This window comes from Brachypodium distachyon, chromosome 1 (assembly GCF_000005505.3).
Source record: "Brachypodium distachyon strain Bd21 chromosome 1, Brachypodium_distachyon_v3.0, whole genome shotgun sequence".
NCBI lineage: Eukaryota > Viridiplantae > Streptophyta > Magnoliopsida > Poales > Poaceae > Brachypodium > Brachypodium distachyon.
Window position 1 is genome coordinate 2,595,569 of NC_016131.3, and position 22,499 is coordinate 2,618,067.

At 46.0% G+C, this 22,499-nt stretch overlaps 3 protein-coding genes and 1 non-coding gene across 5 annotated transcripts; 2 read left to right on the top strand and 2 right to left on the bottom strand.

The window, feature by feature from the left end:
• Positions 1 to 4,499: 4,499 nt before the first annotated feature.
• On the bottom strand, positions 4,500 to 8,221 carry LOC100839861 (floral homeotic protein APETALA 2). The gene is made up of 10 exons (XM_003559195.4): positions 7,501 to 8,221; positions 7,336 to 7,361; positions 7,212 to 7,242; positions 7,040 to 7,127; positions 6,771 to 6,916; positions 6,271 to 6,315; positions 6,072 to 6,175; positions 5,855 to 5,994; positions 5,599 to 5,709; positions 4,500 to 4,970 (listed from the first exon to the last, which is right to left on the bottom strand). The coding sequence occupies exons 1-10, from the start codon at positions 7,905 to 7,907 to the stop codon at positions 4,758 to 4,760; spliced, it is 1,311 nt and encodes a 436-aa protein (XP_003559243.1). The 5' UTR covers positions 7,908 to 8,221; the 3' UTR covers positions 4,500 to 4,757.
• Positions 8,222 to 12,877: 4,656 nt separating this feature from the next.
• Positions 12,878 to 15,694, top strand: LOC100837359 (probable protein BRICK1). Of its 2 annotated transcripts, none has more exons than XM_003563687.3 (3): positions 12,878 to 13,125; positions 13,420 to 13,614; positions 15,303 to 15,694. In XM_003563687.3, exons 2-3 carry the CDS (start codon positions 13,479 to 13,481, stop codon positions 15,422 to 15,424), a joined length of 258 nt encoding a protein of 85 aa, XP_003563735.1. In that variant the 5' UTR covers positions 12,878 to 13,125; positions 13,420 to 13,478; the 3' UTR covers positions 15,425 to 15,694. The 2 variants fall into 2 exon arrangements, with proteins under 2 accessions (XP_003563735.1, XP_010227729.1); XM_010229427.3 differs by having other exon boundaries at positions 12,884 to 13,125; positions 13,425 to 13,614.
• A 789-nt stretch (positions 15,695 to 16,483) lies between these two features.
• TRNAP-AGG lies at positions 16,484 to 16,555 on the bottom strand. Its single transcript has one exon. It is a non-coding gene; the product is annotated as a tRNA-Pro (tRNA).
• Positions 16,556 to 18,057: 1,502 nt separating this feature from the next.
• Positions 18,058 to 22,182, top strand: LOC100834175 (PHD finger protein ALFIN-LIKE 3). The gene is made up of 5 exons (XM_003563676.4): positions 18,058 to 18,293; positions 18,409 to 18,441; positions 18,564 to 18,786; positions 21,346 to 21,466; positions 21,557 to 22,182. The coding sequence occupies exons 1-5, from the start codon at positions 18,185 to 18,187 to the stop codon at positions 21,812 to 21,814; spliced, it is 744 nt and encodes a 247-aa protein (XP_003563724.1). The 5' UTR covers positions 18,058 to 18,184; the 3' UTR covers positions 21,815 to 22,182.
• The last annotated feature ends 317 nt before the right edge of the window (positions 22,183 to 22,499 follow it).

A 22,499-nucleotide genomic window follows, 5' to 3' on the forward strand; every position in this document is an offset into this window, starting at 1 on the left:
TCAAGTGCTCTCAACTACTCGATTAATTCCCCGAGAGGGAACTATTGCTTGCAATGCCAGCCGCGGTGAGATCGATCGATCCATCGAGCGGGCGAGCTGGTCTTTCTTTTCTCTGTCATGGATGGGAATAATTTGTTGGGATAGTGTGGCCATATGCAGCATATATACGGTCTCCTGTTCAGCTATTCTTCCGGCCAAAGTAAAGATCGACCCCGGACCGCACGATCTTGCATAGTAGTAGTGCACGGTCTGGCCTATCTATATGCTTATCCGGGGGATTCGATCCTCGCTTAACCACACTTTATTATGAAAGCTCTATATGTAGAGACAACGTACTTCACTTGTGAGCACCAGAATTGGAATCATGGTGCATCCGTGCATGGGTTAAGGTCTTGTACCCACAACTCTATTATCACCCCCACAGAACAGATTGCTCCCAACTTGCTTTTTTTTTCCTGGATTGTTTGGCTGGACCGTTCTTTACCATGTCACATGCAAACGAGATAATATTTCGTGCTACCGCCGGCCCTTTGGGTGTGTGCTGCCAAAGAATGCTAACACGCTGAAATTGTTTTGAGAAATGAAAAAAAAATACAAGCCCACATTGAATTTCAAATCAAAATCGCTATACACATAAAGAAACAAAAAAGACAAATCCCTATGTATAATAGTGTCGCAAAAAGACAAAAAGAAAAGACAGAATTTCTAACACTATTCGTGTCTGCATTTGTGTTTTTTTGTTGTTTTTTTGTGTACTCCCTCCGTCCAACAAAATATGTCTCAAATCTGACTAAATTTGAATGCATCTATACACTAAGTTATGTCTAGATACATCAAATTTTAACAAACTTGAGACATCTTTTGTTGCATGGAGGGAGTATAATTAATTTAGATTTGAAATTTTAAAAGATATAGTCACTTGTATTACGAAGTAAGTCAATTTTTAAACACTTTTTAGGTGTGCTTCCACAGGTCGGTGTAGCACGGTAACACTGAAAAATACGGTAGCACATGATATTCCCTTAGGACACTAACCAGTTTCTAGTGGTGGTTTGGGTGCTTGATACGTTGTCATATCTCATTGTATCCCCATTTTTTTTCATTTAATTGATATGTTTTTTTGTTTTGCCAAGACATTTAATTGATATGTTGCAGGTTAGCTAATGCTTGTTGTAGCTCTCCTAAAGTTTGAGGTGTTTATGGTTATAAACTTAACACTGGCCGGTACCTTCAAAAGTAATTCGTAAAGTATTTAATCTCCCTTTTTCATTACCTTTTCTGGGATGAAGATCTGTCGGATTTCATTAGTAGTATATATATGTTAGTGGATGATATAAGCTTATTTGATAATCAATAAATTTGGTTTTCCCCAGAAAAAGAAAGAATCTAGGAGGATACCTCAATATGCAGTTGAGTACTCCTTCTTATTCTAAATTCTTGACTCAAATTTACCCAAATATGAATGTATCTATTTTTAAAAAGCGTCTAGATATATGTAATATTTCAACAACAATTTAGGATCGGAGGGAGTATTTATTTTCAGTACCAAAAAAAACTTTTTTCATGGGACATAAATTGTACAGTTCTGTGAAAATTCAGACGCACTTCAAAGATTCGTGTACACGCTCTTTTATAGGTGCACCTTTAAGCTTCCACGCCATATCACAATTTTAGCGAAGACAGGCACACGAGTCTCTAGAGTCTAGCCTAATAACAGTGTCGAACATGCGTGCCTTATGTCGTCGTGGACATGTTCGGCCAAACAACCAAGACATCCTGTAACGGATCATCCTACCTATGAGCAGCTACCTAGTCTTGCAACCCAACGCAACGCATCGTTGGTCTTGAACAAGAACAATTGTACTCTCTTCTTGGCCGCACTTGATGGTTGATGGCCTGACGCTGACGCACAGAGTGCACAGGACGAGTCTCACATCAACCAGCAGAGGTAGATCTCTACAGCTATCATACGGCGCTAGTTTTAAGCTGTACTAGGACGGAGGGTATCACGTACTACTACAGAGATGGGCATCCAGCCATCATGGGGCATGTCTGAATATTTCGCGTGTCCTTTCGGAATGAATAAGGTGGCTCCACGCCAATTATCTCGAAATGGACTGGAAAATAGAGATCCGCCCGGCCGGCCATCACATCATCAGCTCTATGCTATGCTTTAGTACTGGCTAGCACGTTGGGTGTGTCATATGTGTGTGAGGGTGCAATCTGTCAAACCCTGCTCCTTATTTAAAAGTGGCTAGAGACCAAGGGGTAAAGATAGCAGCTCCCGGTAAAAAGAAGAAGACAAAAAAAAATAGTACACTCCTGTTCAGGTCTATTACTACTCGATCGATGAGAGCCATAGCATTTCATGGGAGGAAATTGCTTTCGCCGGATGCAAAACACTACTTCTAATAAATTTTTGCAGATTTCGTCGCATCTTGATCTAATTAGTTGCAGATAGGTGCTAATAGCGTGTTAGACGAGTCAATCACGTTTCTGACCTATGAGCCCCGCATGTCAGTGTTAGCGCGTACCGAGCCCTTTGTCACGGTGGACCGGACCGGGTTTGGAGCCAACTGATTAAAAGGAAATCACATCTAATTAGGTTACAAAATCTGATAATCGGGTCGGGTCGTGTCTGGCTCCACCGAATCGGGCATGATTTCATCTTAATCGGTTGGCTCAGACCGACCTGGTCCACCGTAGTAAGGGGCTCAGTCCACGTTGGCACTGACATGCGGGACCCACAGGTCAAAACGTGGTTAGCTCGCCTAACACGCTATTAAGACTTATTTGCAACTCATTACACCAATATGTGATGAAATCTGTCAAAAAATCATAGAAGTGGTGTTTTGCGCAACAACCTACCCAATAAGTGGTGGAACGGTGCAATTTCCTCCATTGCATGGTCTGAGTTGCAGTACTACTGCCGTACGAGCAGTAAATAGCGATCACTTCCTGTTCAGGTCCGGTCTCCAAGAGAGGTCCGTCGGTCACTTGGTGTCATGCAAAAATCGCAACCAGAACGTTAAATTGCAACACACTCTTAAAACATATATAAACGTGAAAAACGTTAAATTGCAACACACTCTTGGTGCCAATGTAGAAAGAGAAGAGCCGAGACATACATAGGTTCGTAGATAGATATAAGTAGAGAAGAGTAGGCTCCAGCGTGAGCAGTGCACTGGACAGTAGCTGCTGGGTGCAGAGCAACAAGCGGCATCTAGCAGCAGGACCAGCTGCCCCAAAGCCCTGAACACACAAAACACGTACAGCCGATACAGCTACACGTACGCTCGTCCGTACTAGTGCTACAGCTCTTATAGCTACTCTACTACTGTTGATCCTACCAGTCTACCGCCACGCAATGTGGTAAGCATTCCACTCTCACCCAGCAGTGTATTTACCCATTGGGACAAGCCAGGAAACAGCAAAGGGGGAAGAAGAAAGTGAAAATAGAGCCAGTCAAACAAGCAAAGGAACGGGCAGCGAGTCAGTGACCCGGAGCCAAGTATAGAGGGGTACTAGATCAGATCAGGCCCACTGGGACTGCAGTTGGAATAGCAGCACGGGAGCCACCCCGATGGAGACAGCTGGGCACTCTTGGCTGGCTGGCCTGGCCCCACGGCTTTTCCATCCATCCACTCCCTTGTCTCTGTTGCAGACCCAAGCTAGTAGGAGTACCAGTAGTAGGCTGGTAGTAGCACTGCAGCTCGCGGCGCCCGAAGCGTAGAAAGAGAGCACGCACGAATCACCAGAAAGGGAGAGTTTATAGAGTGGGGATGGCTTCGTTCTTGCGGGCTCCCGAGTCCCGCCGCGGCCTCGGGAGCCGGGGCACGAACGAAGCTGCACTACTCGACTGTATACTGTACAGACTGCAGCCGCCGTCAGCTCTCTCACACGCATATCCACGGCTGCTATTACTGGTATTACACGGCGCGGCGCCATTGGGGGCGAGGGACGAGAAGCCACTGGGAGAGACGCAGAGCACTGTGCCGCTCTAGTGCTGCTACCGTGGGAGTGTGGGTACAGCCAGCCAACGATAGGCCCCCGAGGAGCAAGCTACAGAGCCCGGGCACAGTAGTGGCTCTGCACTGTACTGTTGGCTTTGCTCTATCCTGGTTTGCAAAGCTAGAGGTAGTAGGAGTAAAGTACTGCGCTGGGCTTAGCTAGCTGGATGTCAAATCACTGTGCGGGATTGGATTAAAAAGGGAGAGAGGGAAAGGAAATGTGTCGAAAAGCGATGTTTGCGGTTACGGCCCATCCATCAATCAGAGGTTGCTCCCAGGATGGTGGATAGCAACGAACAATCACTGACAGCCTAGTTACTACTCCTATGAGCGCCTAGTAGTAGCTGGCTGACTGGCAGATCGGGCTACTAGCTTTCACTCGCTATCTCGTCCGTGCTCCCTCCCTCTCAGGCCCACCTGTCAATCGCTCTTTGCTTGTCATACGCACAAGCCCAACGGCTTAACCAAAAGATTGTTCTCGATCGAATATGATTGTGTGACATGAGTGAACATGCCGTTTGGAAGTTTTTTTCATTGGGAAAAGCTTAAACATACGATACATGATCTAATAATAAATACACAGTCCATGATGCGATTGGGATCATGGCAAGGGCAGCAGAGAGACCAACAGCCGTAATCGGCGTGTCTCTCTTTGGTTAATCTGACAACAGTTGCCCATAAGGCGCGAACGCCACACGATCGTTTGAACCGCCGTCCCGGGTCGACCTCGAGAAGGGTTGTCAGGCGTCAGGCGGAGGGGGGGAAGTAGAACCGGTGATCCGCGAACGGCGGCAGCTGCTGGGCGGCGGCGCCGGTGGCGGTAGAGAATCCTGATGATGCTGCAGCATGGAGCAACGGCGAGCGGGAGGAGCCTCCCGCCGGCACCTGGTGCCACCCCCAGTTGGGGAATGGCTGAACGGGACCCCCCGACTCAGGGGGCCTTCGCTCCATCGGCCTCTCCTGCAGCCGCAACGTGAAAGAGTGAGTGAGTACTGAGTACTACAGAGCCGCATCCATGAGTGTCAAGCCAAAACCGTGCAAGGTCGTATGTAATGAACAGCGTCACTCAAGAATAAAGCTGCATCATGTGATCAGGGTGCATGTACTAATTAAGATGCATCTAAAGTTGTGTCATGGGACTGTATGCACTGGAACCGGCTGCAGTTCTTTTCGAAAGATGCAAGCTCACGGAGCCCCTCTGATAGATGATGGATGATACATCAATCGGCTCACAGGGGAAACAGTAGCTACATCTAGTAAGTACCGCATGCTCTAGCCTACAGCTGAAACACCCTGTCGTCCTTGAGATGCCAAGATATAGAAACTTTGCGTTTAAAGAAAGGAAACAGCTGAGTGGATAGAAACATCATAAAGCTAGAATGCTAGTATATATCTTTTTGGAAACAAACATTTAAGTTTTCTCCACATTAACAAACCAAAACGTGGAAATAAATAGTTCTACCTATCTGTCCCAATCTAACTTCTCAAAAATTGAAATGCTTACAGAGGCTGTATATTCAGTAACAGTATCAGTTGGCTAGTGGAGTAGCACAGGTAACCAAAGGATCAGAGGGGTCATAGTTGTTACCTGTAGGCTCGGAAAGAAGACAGGACTAGCAGACGAGTACAAATGGAGCTGCTGAGGTGGTACTGCTGTGCCATGCTGATGCACAGGCCACTGGGAAGATGCGCTCATTGGCTACAGCAGTATCAAAAGGTGCAACCATCGTAAGTTTAATATTGGCCATAGGACTTGGACCATTAATATCTCAACCGACACTAGGCCAATAAGAAATAATCTAGTCAAGCATTTAGCTACCGATTTGGAGTTGCAATTTGATTACCTGAGAGACCATTATGCTTGACGGTTCAGGGGAATCAAACGTTAACTGGAGGCCAGCGACGATGTTGTCCCTTTTGGAGTCGTGAGCGTTTGGTTGCGACATCCGTAGATCCAAGTCAAGAACATCAGCATCAACAATTGCTAACAAAACACCGATGACTATCAGACAAAGTTGGGTATGTTAGGAGAAATTCGATGGGCGAGACTGATTGCAGTACCCTCAGTTTCGGTGTCGGGTAAAGCATCTCCATTATAGGAGCTACTCTCAAAGTTAGTAACAGCTTCCCTCCCATTGAAGCGAATGGCTGCCCTGTCGTATGCTCTACCAAATTCAACAGGACATGTAAGTGAGCGTAAATGAAGCAAGTTTTATGACACTCCGCATGGTCAGAGCAAATTACTGCTATGGGGTAGTACCTTGCAGCCTCAACTTCGCTGTCAAACAGCCCAAGATATATGTACCTGCAGCGTGTAATGCAAATATCAGCACTCAGATATCACTTACCTACAGAGGGATGCCTAATGTGTCAATTCTGGCTATGAACTATAATATGCACGGATTGCATTATCCTGCCAACTCATATAAGTGGAACCTAACTGTTGCTCCAAATAGATCTCTACAATTCGGGCGTGGAAGTGGACGTTTAACCAACACCACACACAGGACATGCTAACAACTAGCAGCAAGGATTAACTTCACAATCCCATTCAAAACCAACTAAGTTTGATTTCCTACAAGAAGCTAAAAGGCTAAAGGTCCCTATCTAGGATGAACAGAGCTGCTGTCCCCTCCCCTACTCAGTCCAAGATTCTACCGACTGCTAAGTTTGTGAGCTTATTTCGGCACAATTTTGTCTATAACTGAGAGACGCCATGGTAATCATGTAAATGCAAATTGAAATTTTGTGTGGTCTTACTTCTTGCCGAGCAGCTGTCCCATCCGCGCCTCCCAGCGGCCGCACTTGTGCAGGGTGACGCCGCGGTACTTGGAGCTCCCCCTCGCGAACCCCGTGCTCTGTCGGCGGAGTATGTGCACGAACTCCTCCTTGGTCCAGTTCCTCATCTGGTAACCGACCAATCCCATCGACACAACCGTCAATCAAGCATCAGACAAAAACGGATGTGTGCAGTGTAACCGACACATTTGATCCAGTGTAGTAGCTGGTTCGATCAATCGCTAGCTCACCTGCTTCAAATCCTCCTCGTAGTCGCTCAGATTGAAGTTGATGTCGGCTTCCAGCCCCCGGAACTTGATCGCCGCGCGATCATAGGCCCTGCGAGATATCAGTTCAGTACAGTTTGTTCATGATGCAACCGAGAGCAGTTGTTGACACGAATTCAAACGGAGCCTAATTAACCTCGCGGCGGCGTGCGCGGTGTCGAAGCCACCTGAAGAAATTGATCAAACGAAAAATCTTAATCAAATTTAACTCGCGGAAAATTTATTAAAGCTCGAGCTACAGAGAAGATGTTTGTGCTCACCTAGGTAGACTTGCTTCCCGCAATCCCTGCCGGAATCAGAAAGCAACGGGATGCGATTAATTTTAATTGTTTTGGGTAAGCGTAGGAATTGAAATACTAGCAGCAGTAACAAGGATTAGAAGGTAATTAATCACGGCGAGATGAGAATCAGATGGTAAACCAAACCAGATGTGCGACTCCCAGCGGCCGGTCCTCCTGTAGAAGGTGACGCCCCTGTACTGCGAGCTCCGGGACCTGGGCCCGCGCCGCGTCTTCTTCGCGACCGCCGGCGTCGCCAGCTGCTGCTGTCCCGCCGCCGCCACGCCGAGATCCTCGGCGCGGCGCGGCTGCCACGGCACCGGCGCCGGCGCCGTCATCATCATCATCCCCGGCGTGGCCCCGCGCTCGGGCGGGGGGAAGAGCTGCCTGGTGACGAACCCCGAGGAGAAGGCCTCATCGTCGGCGGGGCTCCCGAGCAGGCCGAACCGGAAGCCGCCGCCAGACGCGGCGTCCCCCCCGGCGGAGTTGTTGAGCACGGAGGAGCTCGAGGAGCCGGAGCCCGCGGGCGACTCCACATTGAGATCCAGCACCATCCCCGATCCGGACCCTCCGGGAAACCAAACGCGCGTACGCCGCCTCGCCCCCGCGCTCCTCGCTCCCTCGCTGGCTAGCAAGCTCGATCAGTTAGTTACTGGCCGGCCGGGGGCTCGATCGATCGTCGGACGCGCGCGTGTCTATGGCATGGGAGCACGACGAGGAAGAGCTAGGCGGCAGGAGTAGAAGTAGTGGTCGCAGGAGGAAGAGGAGCAGGCGGTGGTGGCCATGGGCCGGGGGTGGGATGAGTAGCAGGACTGGAGGAGGACGGGAAGGGCTAGAGGGGCCGCCAGTGGGAGAAAAGGAAAGAAAGATGGGACGTCGAGGAGGCCAAGCCGCGTCACAGGTAAACTATTTTTGTGCAAGGGGGGCTTCAGCCTAATCGCTATGGCCACACACGCCCGTGCCTAACGTGTCGCGCGCCCGGATTAAACCAGAGTCCACTTTACAGGCGGATGATGCGTAGAACAGGATACTTGCATGGTTTCTTGGAAGTGTTTTGGCTGCTCATTACTTGTAATCAGCAGTGTTATTAGTAATTAATTTGCACTGTATTTCCTTTCAAGAGGCAAATTTCTTCCTTGGACCGGTTGTTTGGTTATTCGGTATATAGTGTTTGGTTTGAGGTTTTTTCTTTTCATTTTTCTAAGTGTGGCTTGTCGAGTTGTTGTAAAACTTCCAGGTTCACGGTTTTCTATCCGTTACTTTTGGTATCGTAGAATATTACAAGAAACTGCTGTCAATTTGTTAAGTAGTTTAATCGTCTTGAAAGTTGAGTGTCGTATTACATATATGTTCGTCCAACTATATTGTACGTTGTTACTAATCTTGGGAATAAAGAGGTCACACGTCAAACCCTCTGAAACTAACTTTTGGGTACAATTGATCTTCGTGTAAACAAGAATAAAATATACAAAAAAGAACAACAATTGCGGCTGGCTAACCAACGACGACGGTACATTATTTATACCCAAGTTGTTGTGGTAGTTTAGTATTATTCAGACCACACACCAGGCAACGATATGATAGAATAACTGTCATGGTACGACTACAGAGAAAAAGACCCTAACAGTAGCACACAAGAATTTCTCTTGCTACCAAACGGTACAACCTTCTCCATATATTTGGCCACTGTGTGTCACAATGCAAAAACAGGGGCTAGTTATTCAACTTACGGAGAAAATACCAATGGCCAATTAGCAACGGATTGACCATCAACCACGCACAATCCGTCCATCCCATGTATCCCGCTGTTGTGTGTGCGCCAGACAATTTCTCCCCCGGACAAATACTCAATGCCGCGCCATCAATTCATGTTGTTATTTAACCAAGCAAAGATAAGCTTAGCCCCGTACTACCACTAGTGCTACTCCCCATTACAAACGTACTTGATCCGCCCTAATTAACCAAATCAAAAATTAATCGCCCCCTGTACACGCCATAGAAGTAGCACACATGCATGTACGAGGCGCACGTACGTACATTACGCGGCGGCCGGCCGGTTGGCGGGACGGGAGCCAGATGCATGGATGTTTGGCGTCCATCCCGTATAGTATAGCTGGATCGATCTACACATGGTTCTAGCTCCCTCCTGGCTAGTCCCGTACGTTGTAGTAACGGATCTGAACAACCAATCTATATCGTCTATGAAAAAATCTATGCGTAATGTGTTGTTGTTTTTTCCTCTCTCCTCTTTTAGCAGGCATCATTTTCGAATCCTTCCGTCCGTCTATACGAGGCGCCATTGGTTTGTTCGGTCGCTCAGGAAGTGCAGCCACTCGATGCAATATAATAGCAGCAGCCCGCATGACCAAAGCTGCCTGGTATAGGCCGAGCGAAGGGATCTGCCGCTGCTGCCAGTCGGCTCAAAGCTAGCTGCTGGGCTTGGGGCCCATGAAGGGACGCATAAAAAATGAAGCGAGGCAACGGCCAGCGGAAAGATTTGAGCTCCTTCGTATGCGTGAGAAAGCAAAGACGGCCCCGTATAAGCGGACGGAGGAGTATATACTAGGGGACCGGTGGTACTACGATGGATCTGCACGCCGCATGGGCGTCGATACGTTGAATATGTTAAACGAATTTCTAAAGATTGAATATTAATTTCCTGAGGTGAATTAATTTCTAAAGATTGAAAACTTATATCCAATCTTTAGAGATTACCTAAATTAATGCTAGAGCAGAAATTTAATGTCAAGACATAAATGCGAGAAGGAAGATAGGTGAAATCTTCCCTATAAATACATGTGCCATTATAATTTGACGGCCAAGTCAAGAATTAGCCATGGCTCGCAAGATCATTTTCATTGTGGCATCAAATCTGATAACGTCCTGCTCGTGTCTTCTGGTAAGAATAGGTTGATATTGAATCTCTTTTCTTCATATAAGGATTATGTGCGGTTATATCAAATAAAAATATCTTTCTTTCGTTTGTGTAGATGTGGTTCCAAAAACATGCGATGAACACAGTCTAGTAGTACTTGTGTTATGCGGTGCCAAGACGCCGGTTATCAACAAGGCTATCGCAAGGATCGTACATGTGTGTGCGTGTGCGGGCCGCATGCGATAGGTTTTACTTGATTAGTTCTTTTGTATCGGATGAGTTAGTTGGTGATCAATAGTTTTGTGCTCTCAAAACAAACATCTCATAATAAATAAAGCATTGTTGTTATATCCGTGTCAACTAGGATTAAATTCTAGATCCGTAAGTCAAAATAAATAATTCTAGATTTGATATTGTGGTGTCAGATTGATGCAACCATTCTTTCAGTGGGATGTGACGGTTCCGTCCTCAGTGTACGGTATCTCAGAATAAGTATGAGCCATCCACCGCACATTGTATCGTAAACTTTTCATCATACGTGAGTGAAATTGAGTATAGCAAGAAAAGAATATCCAAAATTGAAAAAACATGTAATGAAACTGTAAATTCTTGACTTAGTCAAGATAGTTCGACAGAAAGCATCGTGTATTGTGCAAAAAATATGAATTTTCCACACTAAATATATGTGATGTGACATGCTTACATTACGCGGCGGCCGGCCGGTTGGCTGGACGGGAGGCAGATGCATGGATGTTTTTGCGTCCATCCCGTATGGTATAGCTCGATCTACACGGGGCTCTAGCTCCCTCATGGTCCCGTACGTCGTAGTAACGGATCTGAACGACCAATCTACATCATCTACCAATGAATCTACGCGTCCATCATTCAATCCATCGGCTACGTTGGTACATATACGTCGTACGTACGTACGTACTGGACTCGTTAGGGGTCCGGTATGTTTTCCCCTCTCGCCGGGCCAGGCCAGGCCGGGGCCCGCGTACGTGGATGGCCAGGCGCAATTATTCGAGACCCACACGTACGCACAGCGCACGCAAGAGCAGCAGCCACAGGCGTTCCTGTCCATAGCACTGTGCTGTACGTGCAGTGAGGCGTTCCCCGTCCAGTCCATCCATATATCGACCGAAAAAACGTTATTCGTTTCTAGAAATGCGTTGCCGCCCAGAAACCCCACCCCGCCCAGCCGGAACAGCAGCTAGCCTAGCCCCTACCCAAACATGTGTACCTGCACCGGCCAGCCCGTACGTGAGTATCGGTGTTTTAGTGTAAATTTGGTACACATTTATACGACATGTCTACGTATTTTTTTCGTTTCTAAATACTTGTCGCTGTTTTAATGCAAGTTACCCGCTAGCTTGATTAATTAGGCATCATAGGCCATCTATGGATCGGACGGTCGTGAGGGGCGACAGGCGCGATCGAGCTAGCTAGCTCACGGGCACGGCCGGCCGGGAGAGAGATGAGATGGAGAGGACGATGGGGGACAGCGGCGTAAATGGGCTAATAAGCAGCAGCTGCTGCACCGGCACGGTACAGTACGTTGACCGCTTTGAGAGTGACTTCGTGAAAGACGGACGGGATTGGTCGATCGGGACGTGGAACTAAACCAAGTAAAGTACACTCCTCTGTGCGGCTTGATCTGGTTTGGTTGCGCGTTTGCGAACCACTGATTGGTTAAGACTTGAGACTGAGTGAGGTTTTTGTTACAGTCGTGAGAGTGTTCGGCTGTTCGCTTGTTACGCTTTTCGAGTACATACTGGTTCGTGGTTCTGTTCACCAGTTGCCTTTGTTTGTCTTGAGGGGTAAAGGTCACTAAACAGTCAGCAAAAAGCACGGGTAAAGATTAAGGGCATGAGGCACCTGTAGAATGAGCGTTTAACTTTCTAGTTGACGGTAAAACAACACGTACTAATATGACGTACTCTATTGTCGCTTTTTATTCTAAAAGATACTATCTATGGTCCTAAATTGTCGTCATCTTTTAAATGATTCTAGATAGCATTAAATTCAATGATGTCAAAATGTTAAAATTGTTGAATTTAACCGCTCTGGGTTAAGAGTCTGTTTTTTTCTCTCCTATTCCTTTTTCTTTAGCATCAACAAGTTTTAAGTTTTCTTTTCAGAAAAAAACAAGTTTTAAGTTTTTAGCCAACTAAAAGTCTACATTTGTGCATGCTCTAAGGAAGCAGAACTTCAATCTTAGTTTCATGCCATGCTGTTTAGGATGGTTGGACCCAGAACAATCTTTCGATTCTTAAAAAAAAAAGGGTCCTGGGAGTGGGACATGCAATGACATTATGACAGTCCGCAAATATCCGATTAAAAAGTATGAAAAAACATCAAACACATACGGAAAATTCGCATTTCTGTGCATTTTTTTTTTGGAGAGGGTTCGCATTTTTTTTTTGAGAACGGAGAGGGTTCGCATTTCTGTGCAGTGTGCCGGTCTCTGGAAAAAGCCGCAGCAGCATCCAGGCCCAAGCCCGAGAGACTTTGCAACTCGAGTCCAAAGAAAAAACAAAGATGCACCCCGAAGAGGCTTCTCATAGCAAATAGGGCCCAGCTAAGAAATCATGTTAGTTATGGGCCTCCAGGTCTTACTCTCACAGCTACGGAGCTACCCCTTCTAGTTTTTTCTTTTCTTTTTTGACTCTGGAACCTGGAACCCCTTCGAGCTTTGCTTGCAGCGCCTCCCTCACGAATCCAACAAACAGCAAGCACTTTTTTCTCCTACTACTACTTGAGATCCCGTCGTGCTCCTCCGATGGAAGCTCCTCCGCCAGCCTGAGATCTGCCCGAGGTCCTCTGTCCATCTGCGGCAGTTAGTTTGAAGCCCCACAATCCTCCTCTCTACTTCCGACAAGGACAGCAATTTGAAGGTTATTATTCCCCTTGGCCCTGGCATCCCTAATCCGATGTATAAAATCACGAGGCCAGCGCTCATCATCTGGTGTATGTATGTGGAACTGGATCTGATGGATATCTGTGAAACCCGGCCGAGAGAAAAATTTGGTGCAGTATTCATAGTGGATTCTTCCCTCAATTTGTCCGTAGATTTGTTTATTTGCTCTGGTATTACGTGTCGGATCGATTCATGTGTTGGGTGCAACGGGATGTACATTTTACATATGGAGATCAAATGCAATCGTTGTTCATATAATATGATTTTTTAGGTTAGGTGGGAACAACAAGAAGCAGAGAAGAGGAAGAAGAAGCATCAGCAGCAGCAGCAATGGCTCGTGCTGGAGGCGGGATGGGGAGCGCGGTGAACGTAGGGATCGCGGTGCAGGCGGACTGGGAGAACCGCGAGTTCATCTCCAACATCTCCCTCAACGTCCGCCGCCTCTTCGACTTCCTCCTCCGATTCGGTAAATCCAATTCCCACTCAGTTCCTTCCTTCTGTTTCTTTTTCTACCTGGACCAGATCTGCTCCTGTTAGTTTCGGAGGAGGCGGGGGATCTTGATCTCTGGCTCTGCTATTGTTTCTCTGAATTTGTTGCATTTGCCACTAATTCATGCAAGTTGCTACAATTCTTTCTTCTGCTCCTGGCTAGCTATAGTTTGGATCTCCTCGGACCGATCCAGTACAAGAGAACGCTTGCTACTGACTGACTGCATAACAAGATAAGTCCTAACTGACTAATTATAATTCCTGGTCTGATTGTATTGTATCATCGACCAGATAGATTGTTTTGTCCACCCAACAAAACCCACACGTAACTTATTGACCATCATGTATGTAACACCACAACATACGAAAAATGTGTGTGATTTGCTAAACAAAAAGGACTTTTCAAAAATAAAAAACCCACTAGACTTGTTCTACTCACTCTGACCTTCATCTGGAAATAATTTTCTACCTGACAAACCTCAGGAACTAATCTAACATCTGTTACATACAGTTTCTCCACATAAAACCTTAATTTCGCTGGCCCATGAAACACCTGTGGCCTTGTTTGGCACTAGTGTTTTTGTGGTGTTTTTTAGGGTATTATCCGCTCCAAATTGGGAAACACTAGAAACCCCAAATGGTTGTTTGGTAGGAAGGGATTAGAGGGGATTATCCCTAGTTTTCCCCCACAAAACACTTCATTTTTGTACCAAATTAAAACACTTCTCATATTAGTGTTTTGGGTTTTTGAGAGTTTTGGGTGAACACCCAAACCCCTCAAATACAAAAACACTAGTGACTAAAAAATACATTAATACCAAGCGAGGAAATGACCGGACCCCCATTTACCAGTTTAATGCATGTTGCTGACGATGTTGAGTCACGCATAATTAAATTGACCATCATGTAACTCCATAACATATATAAAAAGTGTGTTGCTAAATAATTCAGTATCTCTGTTCTACTTACTCTTTACCTTTGTCTGGAGATAAATCACACTGCATCACCAGATAGTTGCCACTAGTACTACTACACACACAACATGGGATGTGCAATGGTTTGAAATTTCACAGCAACACAGCAACTCTTCTGGGGAACAAGTGCAAGTGCATCATGGGGCCATTCATTTAATTAATCGTTTTAGAGCATGGATTTGCAGTAAACTTATCGGATGCCTGGGGAGATTACACTCTCAAGAAATGCATTCTGTGATTTTATTGTTCACCAAGTAATAATAACTCTGTTTCTCCACAAACGTGAGTTTCTTTCTGTCTTTGGAGGCCTAACCTGTTTTATTTACATATATGAGAGAGTGGAAATCATGAATGAAGCTGTAGGAAACTTTTTGTCCCTTGCGTGTGTGGGTGCATGCTATTGCTCGATAATTATATGTTCTACTGTCAATGGCCATGCATTGCATCATGCTTTTAACTAGTCTTGTGCAGTATATAATGTTCCGTGTAACTAACCTGAACGCCGAGTTGTCCATTATCATCCTACTGCTGGTCTGGAATTTGCTGTTCCACGTTGTTTAGTAACAGCACCTTGTGAGCAAGAGAGCGCCTAGTTTCTAGCTTTGAACTATGACTTGACAGCGAAGTACAACTCTGCATCGTCATCAGATAAAGATAAACCTTGTGAATTCTTTGAAATTTATCCTTGCAGAGGCTACGACGAAGAGCAAGCTGGCGTCTCTGAACGAGAAGCTGGACAGCCTAGAGCGGAAGCTGGAGGTGCTCGAGGTCCAAGTGAGTAGCGCGACTACCAATCCTTCCGTTTTCAACTAGCTCCAAGCTGCAAGGCTGAGAGCACACACGGAAAAGAAAGGAGGGGGTTGCTTGCAGTTGCAGAGCTTAGCTTTCAATGGAGTGCACTCTTTAATTTGTGGTGTTTCTGTATCTCTGTCTTTGTATGTAACAGTGGCGCGCGTGTGTGTAAAGCAACTGACTGGTGTGCAATTGAAATCTCTATTACTACCTTCTGTAATTAATTGATACAGGATGGTTGTTTGTGTCTGTCCACCAACATCCGGCTGCATGTTCAGAATTTTTGGTCCCTGGTCGTGTTTATATTGCTTCAGTATTTTTTTTTGTCTCTACAGAAGGCACAAGTCCGTCACATGCTTCATTAGCTAGCATGGAAGCCTGAAGTGCTGAATCCTAGCTTGTCATGCCCGCTGCTTACTTAATTGTACGGTGTCCAACTGTTCTTTAGAGGTTTTCTTTCTTGCTTGCTTGTGTGCCCGTGTATGTATGTATTTGCCGTGCAAGACAGTGCTTTTAAGACTCCGATGACAAACTGTCAAACTCGTAGCCGGCTCATCCCTCGTATCAAGTCGGTTAAATCACTTACTTAACTGCACTTGCCTACTCTGTTTGCTTGCTGTCTGATGTTACCCAGGGTCCAAATAGAGATGGAACCATGCTTAATTGACTTACTAGCTAAAAAAATTGCTCAAATTTGAATTGAAGATTTTGGAAGCGGGATAGATATGCAGGCTCATGATTACATCCCTAGTTTAAAACCTGGGTAGAAAATCCTTGTATATTCAGAACACTATAATAACATTTTGTCAGAGAAGGAAAAAAAAGGTACAATCGCAGACGAGAATGGAAGGAGAAAATATATACCAGAATGAGCGACCGGACTGATAAAAATAAAGAAATACGGAGTAACTGATTTCTCAGCTTGCCTTCTGCTGTCACACAGGCCTTGCTGTCCGGTTTCCTTCACCATCGTCCAAGGCAAGCAGTTTCGTGCTGCTGCAATCCGTTGGTCAGGTATTCAGGCATGGAATGGAAGGGGAGAAGAAGAAGAGGAACAACAAAACTAAAAGGGTAAATATGGGGGCATTCCGAGAATTGAACTCGGGACCTCTCGCACCCTAAGCGAGAATCATACCACTAGACCAAATGCCCACAACTTGACCGGCAATTTCTGTTTCTCCTATTTGTTCCTGATTACTGTACCTTACGAACACTCTGTAATCATCCTGTACCTTACGACCACTCTCTAATCATCAACTAGATTGGTCTAGTTGATAGTAGCTTCTCCCCAGCTTCCTACTTGATAAATGCATGCATCAATTGCTCATGACGTTTTTGTATCAATGGGTTCGTAAGCCATTACTAGTAGAAAGAGAGAGACAGAGAACAGAGAACAGTGGAGTAAGGAACTCGCTCGACAATGCCAAGGACAGGCCCCGCATCGGCAAGACCGTCAGCATCTTCATCCAGACTGGAGGCCTCTCCAACGAGTGGATCTACAAGTGAAAAATAATTTCCTCTTCAATCATCAGGAGCTACCTAATTAAGCTACAGTAGTTAGGACTATAGTAACACTCTTGCTTAGCAACGGCAGCGGCTCAACTATGCTGACTGATCAGTGATCGATGCTATGCTATGCTAGATTCTGGATGAATGGACCCTACTATGTTCGTGCCAAACGACGGTTGTTACTGCCTTTGTGCCAAACGTCCTACGCAGTCAGAATGCATCTGAGTTCCATTTCTGCCTTCCAGGACTTCATTGTAAACGATCATGTTATGTATCCCCATCAGGCCCCCGTTCGGTTCTACCATTCCCTCAGGGTATTGGAGAGGATTGGAAGAGATTATAGGAAAATTGAACTGAAGTCGCAACATTCCTTGTTGATCCCCACCGATTTCAGAATCAGCTCGGCATGCAGCTTGGAACACCATACCTTTTGCTGGTTTTACTTGCGGTATCCTTTGTGGAAACCTCTGAATTTCTAAGAACCGCGGGGGTTCATCTTCTCGAACGCGATATAGTATATTCCTCCGATCTTAAATTCTTGATTCAAATTTGTTGAAATATGGATGTATCTATTCTTAAAAATCGTCCAGATACATGTAATATTTCGACAACAATTTAGGATCGGAGGGAGTATTAGCAAACAAGATCTGCTGTACTGTACGTACCATTCATTCCGTGCTGCAGTTTTTTTTACCGGTGGCATACAACAGCTTCCGTAACCCTACAGTTGAACGCAGGGAGGAGGCGTTCATCTAGACCGCCGATGCGTAAGATCCAACGGCAGAGAATGCGTGTGGCCCGTCAGCGTCTTGGCGTCAAGTCACAGTCCTGAACAGCGGCAACGCATAGGAGTTTCTGAAACGAAAAGCGAGATCTGAGATGGTCGGGCTCAGGAAACAGGGTTAACCAGAGTCCCCATCAGCGCCAGGTCAGCAGCCTAAACGGGCCCACCTCCGTGGGCCCCAGCTCCCCGCTTCTCATACTACCTACCAACCCTATCGATACACTACCCACGGCATGTGGGTCCGGCTGCCAGATCCGGTCCCCGGGCCCGCCGCGTCAGCCTCGTACCCCAGCCCCGCGGGATCGCGTCGCGAACAAACAAGATCCTTTCAGGCCTCGGCAGAGGGTGTAATAAAACCGAATCCAATTCTTCTCTCGCGTCTCGACTCGACGACGCCGCCCGCCCGCCGCAGCCGCAGCCGCCGCCGCCCTCCCCCATCCGCTCTTCGGACTCGCCGCCGGGGATAGCGGCTTATCTTCCTTCCCCACATGGAGACGGCGCGGGGCCCCGCCGCGGCGTCCAGGCCGCGCACCGTGGAGGAAATCTTCAAGGACTTCTCCAACCGCCGCCTCGGCCTCGTCCGCGCCCTCACCTCCGGTTAGTAACCTAGCCCCCCTCCCCTCCTCACTTTCGCCCCTCGCGGGCGCCGTGCTTACCTGCGCGGTCGGTGGATCTAACGCCGCCGCTCTCCTTCTCTCGTGCCCCTTTGCAGATGTGGAGCAGTTCTACGGCCTCTGCGACCCAGGTGAGTTCGTCGTGAGATTGAGATGGTGCTCGGAGGCAGCGAGCTGCTCCCTCCCCGGTGCGTGGGATCCGGATGGGGATTGACTGGATCGGGTTGTTTTTTTTCTTTTGCTCTGGGCGCAGATAAGGAGAATTTGTGCCTGTACGGGAACCCCGACGGGAGCTGGTCGGTCACCCTGCCGGCGGAGGAGGTGCCTTCGGAGCTGCCCGAGCCGGCCCTCGGCATCAACTTCGCGCGCAACGGCATGCACCGCCGCGACTGGCTCTCCCTCGTCGCCGTGCACTCCGACTCGTGGGTCCTCGCCGTCGCCTTCTTCTACGGCGCACGGCTCAACGCTAACGAACGGTATTGCTGCTGTCCTCTTCCTCTTTCTTTGTTTCTCCACTATGCATACCTTCTGAGTTCGATTTCCCTTACTTTGGTGTCTTTGGCAATTCAGAAGAAAACGAAAGCGCATTTTATTATTTTAGATTTATTTGTTCCTGGCAGCCAGTTTAGGGAAGTGCAAATGTGGCCTTTTTTGGTGGGGTACTTTGCTTGAACGCTAGGCGACCTGGGAAGTTGGGATACGCGTGACTGATTTGATGGTCCATTTCTTTTGTTTACTCGGTGCATGTGTGTGCATGTGCACATGTTTCTTGCGCTCTTTTTGTTTCATCTCTTTGCTTTGAGTGAATTGGGGGTTCATCCTTTCTGTATGTGTTTGCTTTATTGGGTTTGCGGTTAGTTGTTTCCCTTCTTTTTGTGACTATCATATTTGTAACCATCTTCTACATTTGATGATGATGTTATTCATAGCGATGCTATAATTCATAGGGTCCAGCTGTTACTCATTGTGAAAAGCAACGGTTCCATTTAACTTTATTATAGAAACCATGTACACCAATCAAGGATAGTGTGCTTCTATGCAGTTCCATCGTTGTAGTTTTTTTGCTGCCTGTACAGGTTTTAATATCTATCCTACTTTTATGTTTATGGTCAAGAATTATGCCACATTGCCAGATGATCCCTCTCAATCTCTCTTTCAATTCGAGGATCCAGAGAGGTGTTTTCATAGTCATCTCCGAATATTTGCCATCTCCGAATATTTTCGATTTCATTTTTCTATGATATGTCTTTCTATATGAAAATTGGTTATTTACGATGTAGGATGATCCCTGTTAAGCATCCATGGCTGAATGGTTAAAGCGCCCAACTCATAATTGGTAAATTTGCGGGTTCAATTCCTGCTGGATGCACGCGAACGGGAACGTTCCATAAGTCTATTGGAACTGGCTCTCTATCCATGGAATCTCATCCATCATCCATACATAACGAATTGGTATGGTATATTCATACCATAACATAAGAACAATAAGAACTCGAATTCTTATCGATACTGGAACTCAGAAACCCTAATTTTTATAACTAATCAGTTTGATCTTTTTTCCCACCTTCAGAAGAATGAAGCATAGATAGATCGAGAGCTTTCGTTCGAATCTTGCTTTAGGCTTAGCTATGTAGTACCAAAGATCGAAGTGCCACCTATGTCAAAAGGCTCCAAAATTCTTCTCACAAAGAAGGAAAGAGACGTGTATGGATCGTGGTGTCTTTCCTTTCTGAAGTTTCTGCCATGTTAATTGCAGAGGTATTTATGTCCGCACATGCTGTTGTAGTCGTTGAAGAAGTTGTGTGCATTTACTGGTTGATGTAATGTGCATACGAGGCAAATAAGAATCATGCTATTATAGAGCATGACTCACCCCTTGATCAAATGCTAACCATACAAGCCAGTCTCTGCACTTTTAGGGCTTTTACAGTCCCAAAATCATTCGGAATGTTAGCTCCTTTGAATTGATGTTTTTGCTCATGACTTGCCAAAGACTTGAGTAAAAGTGGAGTTTATTTCAGGATGGGCATTCTAAATACAAGTACTTACATCTACTTCCTCACATGTTTGCAATTTGCACTGAATTTTAATTGACCAAGGTGAACAAAACATAGCAAAAGGAATCCTTGAGGTTCACAATCGTTGTTCCAGCAAACTGGTAAAACCATAATTCCAGAATAGTTTCTGTGCGCTAACTTATATGTTTATTTGGTGCGCTTTACGGGCTTTTTCCTCATAAGAATTATACCATATGCATCATTTCTTAATGTGCATAATTATGACATTTGAAATTCAGCTAGCTGAAATAAAAAAATGAAATAACTTAAAACAATCTGCACTTCAATATCACACTTCCATCATGGACCAGTTCTGTCTTGTAACTCATTATCTCATCTCTTGGGGAAATTAACAATTCGACCGAGATGTTTCATATCAATCTCTTTTTTTGTTGGTTACATATTTACTTTTATTGGGTGTAGTTTTTTACTTGAATATTGCCTACTTGGAGGGCTTCTTTTTCAACAGATTGTTTCAGAAGGCTTGTTGGATTCTTGGTTGTGTAAATACCTAGAACGCTAATGTGGGTGGCTTGTTGTTCTAGTAATCTATTTACAGTCTATTTTATATTGCCTTATGTTAGCACTTATAATATGGGCTCACTCTTCAATATATATTGGAAATGGTACTTTCTCTATATGGTGCTGGAGAATTGACTGCATGAGAAAACTACTTCGATGCACTTCTTGTTATTGCTTCATCAAGTGTTTTGTCATTCAGCTCTCACCATGTGTAGGTGTCAAGTTCGTACCAAAGCATTAACTCCGTGCCTTTTCTTTTTTTGTAACTGGGATGAAACAGCATTTTCCACGGTTTCCATAATTTCATGCTTTTTTAGACAGAAATTTCATGCTTCCTGTTCTGCTATTAAGATAATATTCTGTCAAATAGTTCTTACAATATGTGGTGTTAAGTTTATGTGAAAGCGTCACCTGCAGCCTGTTTCTGATTTCGATTACATGCATTTTGTGTATCAGGAAGCGCTTATTCAGCATGATCAACGATCTGCCAAATGTGTATGAAAGTATGGTTGACAGAAAGCAGTCCAGGGCCAAGTCTGGTGTTGATGGCAACGGCAAATCCAGACACTCATCAAAGGTAGTACAAGGATTTGTTCTTGTTTAAAATTCCGAAACTGAATCCATCCTGGAAAATTCACTCAAATAGAGTTCCAACTTTTTTGTGCAGCAAACAAAGGACGGCCGTGCAAAGAACTCCAGAGTACTCGCTCAGGAGCATGCCGAGGAGGACGACGAGGAAGAAGAGCACAGTGAAACCTTCTGCGGGACCTGTGGCGGTCTGTACGACGAGAGCGAGTTCTGGATCGGCTGCGACATCTGCGGGCGGTGGTTCCACGGCAAATGCGTGCGGATAACCCCTGCTAAAGCGGAGCACATAAAGCAATACAAGTGCCCTGACTGCAGCGGCTCCAAGAAGATCAGGTAGTTAAGGCTCTATATATGTGGCCTGCCTCTGCTATAAGTGTCGTTAACCCCAATCTGATCAAAGCAAACTACACCGGTTTCCTTCTCCGCCCAAGGCCGCATCTGGCAGATGTGGGCTTTGTTTCCCTAGAAAATGCATGCTTTTCCATGTGGTAGTAGCCTTATACGTGCTCTGAAAGACTGATGATACATAGCTCATAGGTACTACTCTTGTAGCTTGTTGTTATAGATGGGCTCCTTGGTTGTCATTTTTCGATGTGTTTATTCCCATGCGTGGACAATGCCGCTGTAGCCTTGTTTCGCCGATGATGGTCGGATTGTGCCTTGGAAGTGATTTGGTTGTAGTATTGTTTTTTCTTCTTTCCTGCAGCAACATCTTGTTGGTTGTCCTTGTGTTACAAATACTAACAGAAGAAGCATCAATGCGTAACCACACGATGGACTCGGAAGACACGTTCATAAGGCCAGCAGAATCACACTCTAAAAATTATTTGTCTTTTCCGAACTCTTAACCCTAAGTCCCTAACTATATGCGCTGAAAAGGAACATGGATTGTTGTTAGAAGAACTGAGGACAGTGAGGAGCAGCTCGATAGGCGGAACGTGCTTCTGGAACTCCATTTCACGGGCCGGCGCACGCTGCTGCCACGGCTTGTTGGCGTCGATGGACTGGACTCCTTTAAGTCC

Coding starts and splice junctions, on each gene's coding strand:
- LOC100839861 (XM_003559195.4), bottom strand. CDS start 7,907: ATGGTGCTGGATCTCAATGTGGAGTCGCCCGCGGGCTCCGGCTCCTCG. Junction 7,243..7,335: donor CGGGAAGCAAGTCTACCTAG/GTGAGCACAAAC, acceptor CAATTTCTTCAG/GTGGCTTCGACACCGCGCAC. Junction 7,128..7,211: donor ACCGCGCACGCCGCCGCGAG/GTTAATTAGGCT, acceptor GATATCTCGCAG/GGCCTATGATCGCGCGGCGA.
- LOC100837359 (XM_003563687.3), top strand. CDS start 13,479: ATGGCTCGTGCTGGAGGCGGGATGGGGAGCGCGGTGAACGTAGGGATC. Junction 13,615..15,302: donor CGACTTCCTCCTCCGATTCG/GTAAATCCAATT, acceptor TTATCCTTGCAG/AGGCTACGACGAAGAGCAAG.
- LOC100834175 (XM_003563676.4), top strand. CDS start 18,185: ATGGAGACGGCGCGGGGCCCCGCCGCGGCGTCCAGGCCGCGCACCGTG. Junction 18,294..18,408: donor CGTCCGCGCCCTCACCTCCG/GTTAGTAACCTA, acceptor GCCCCTTTGCAG/ATGTGGAGCAGTTCTACGGC. Junction 18,442..18,563: donor CTACGGCCTCTGCGACCCAG/GTGAGTTCGTCG, acceptor CTCTGGGCGCAG/ATAAGGAGAATTTGTGCCTG.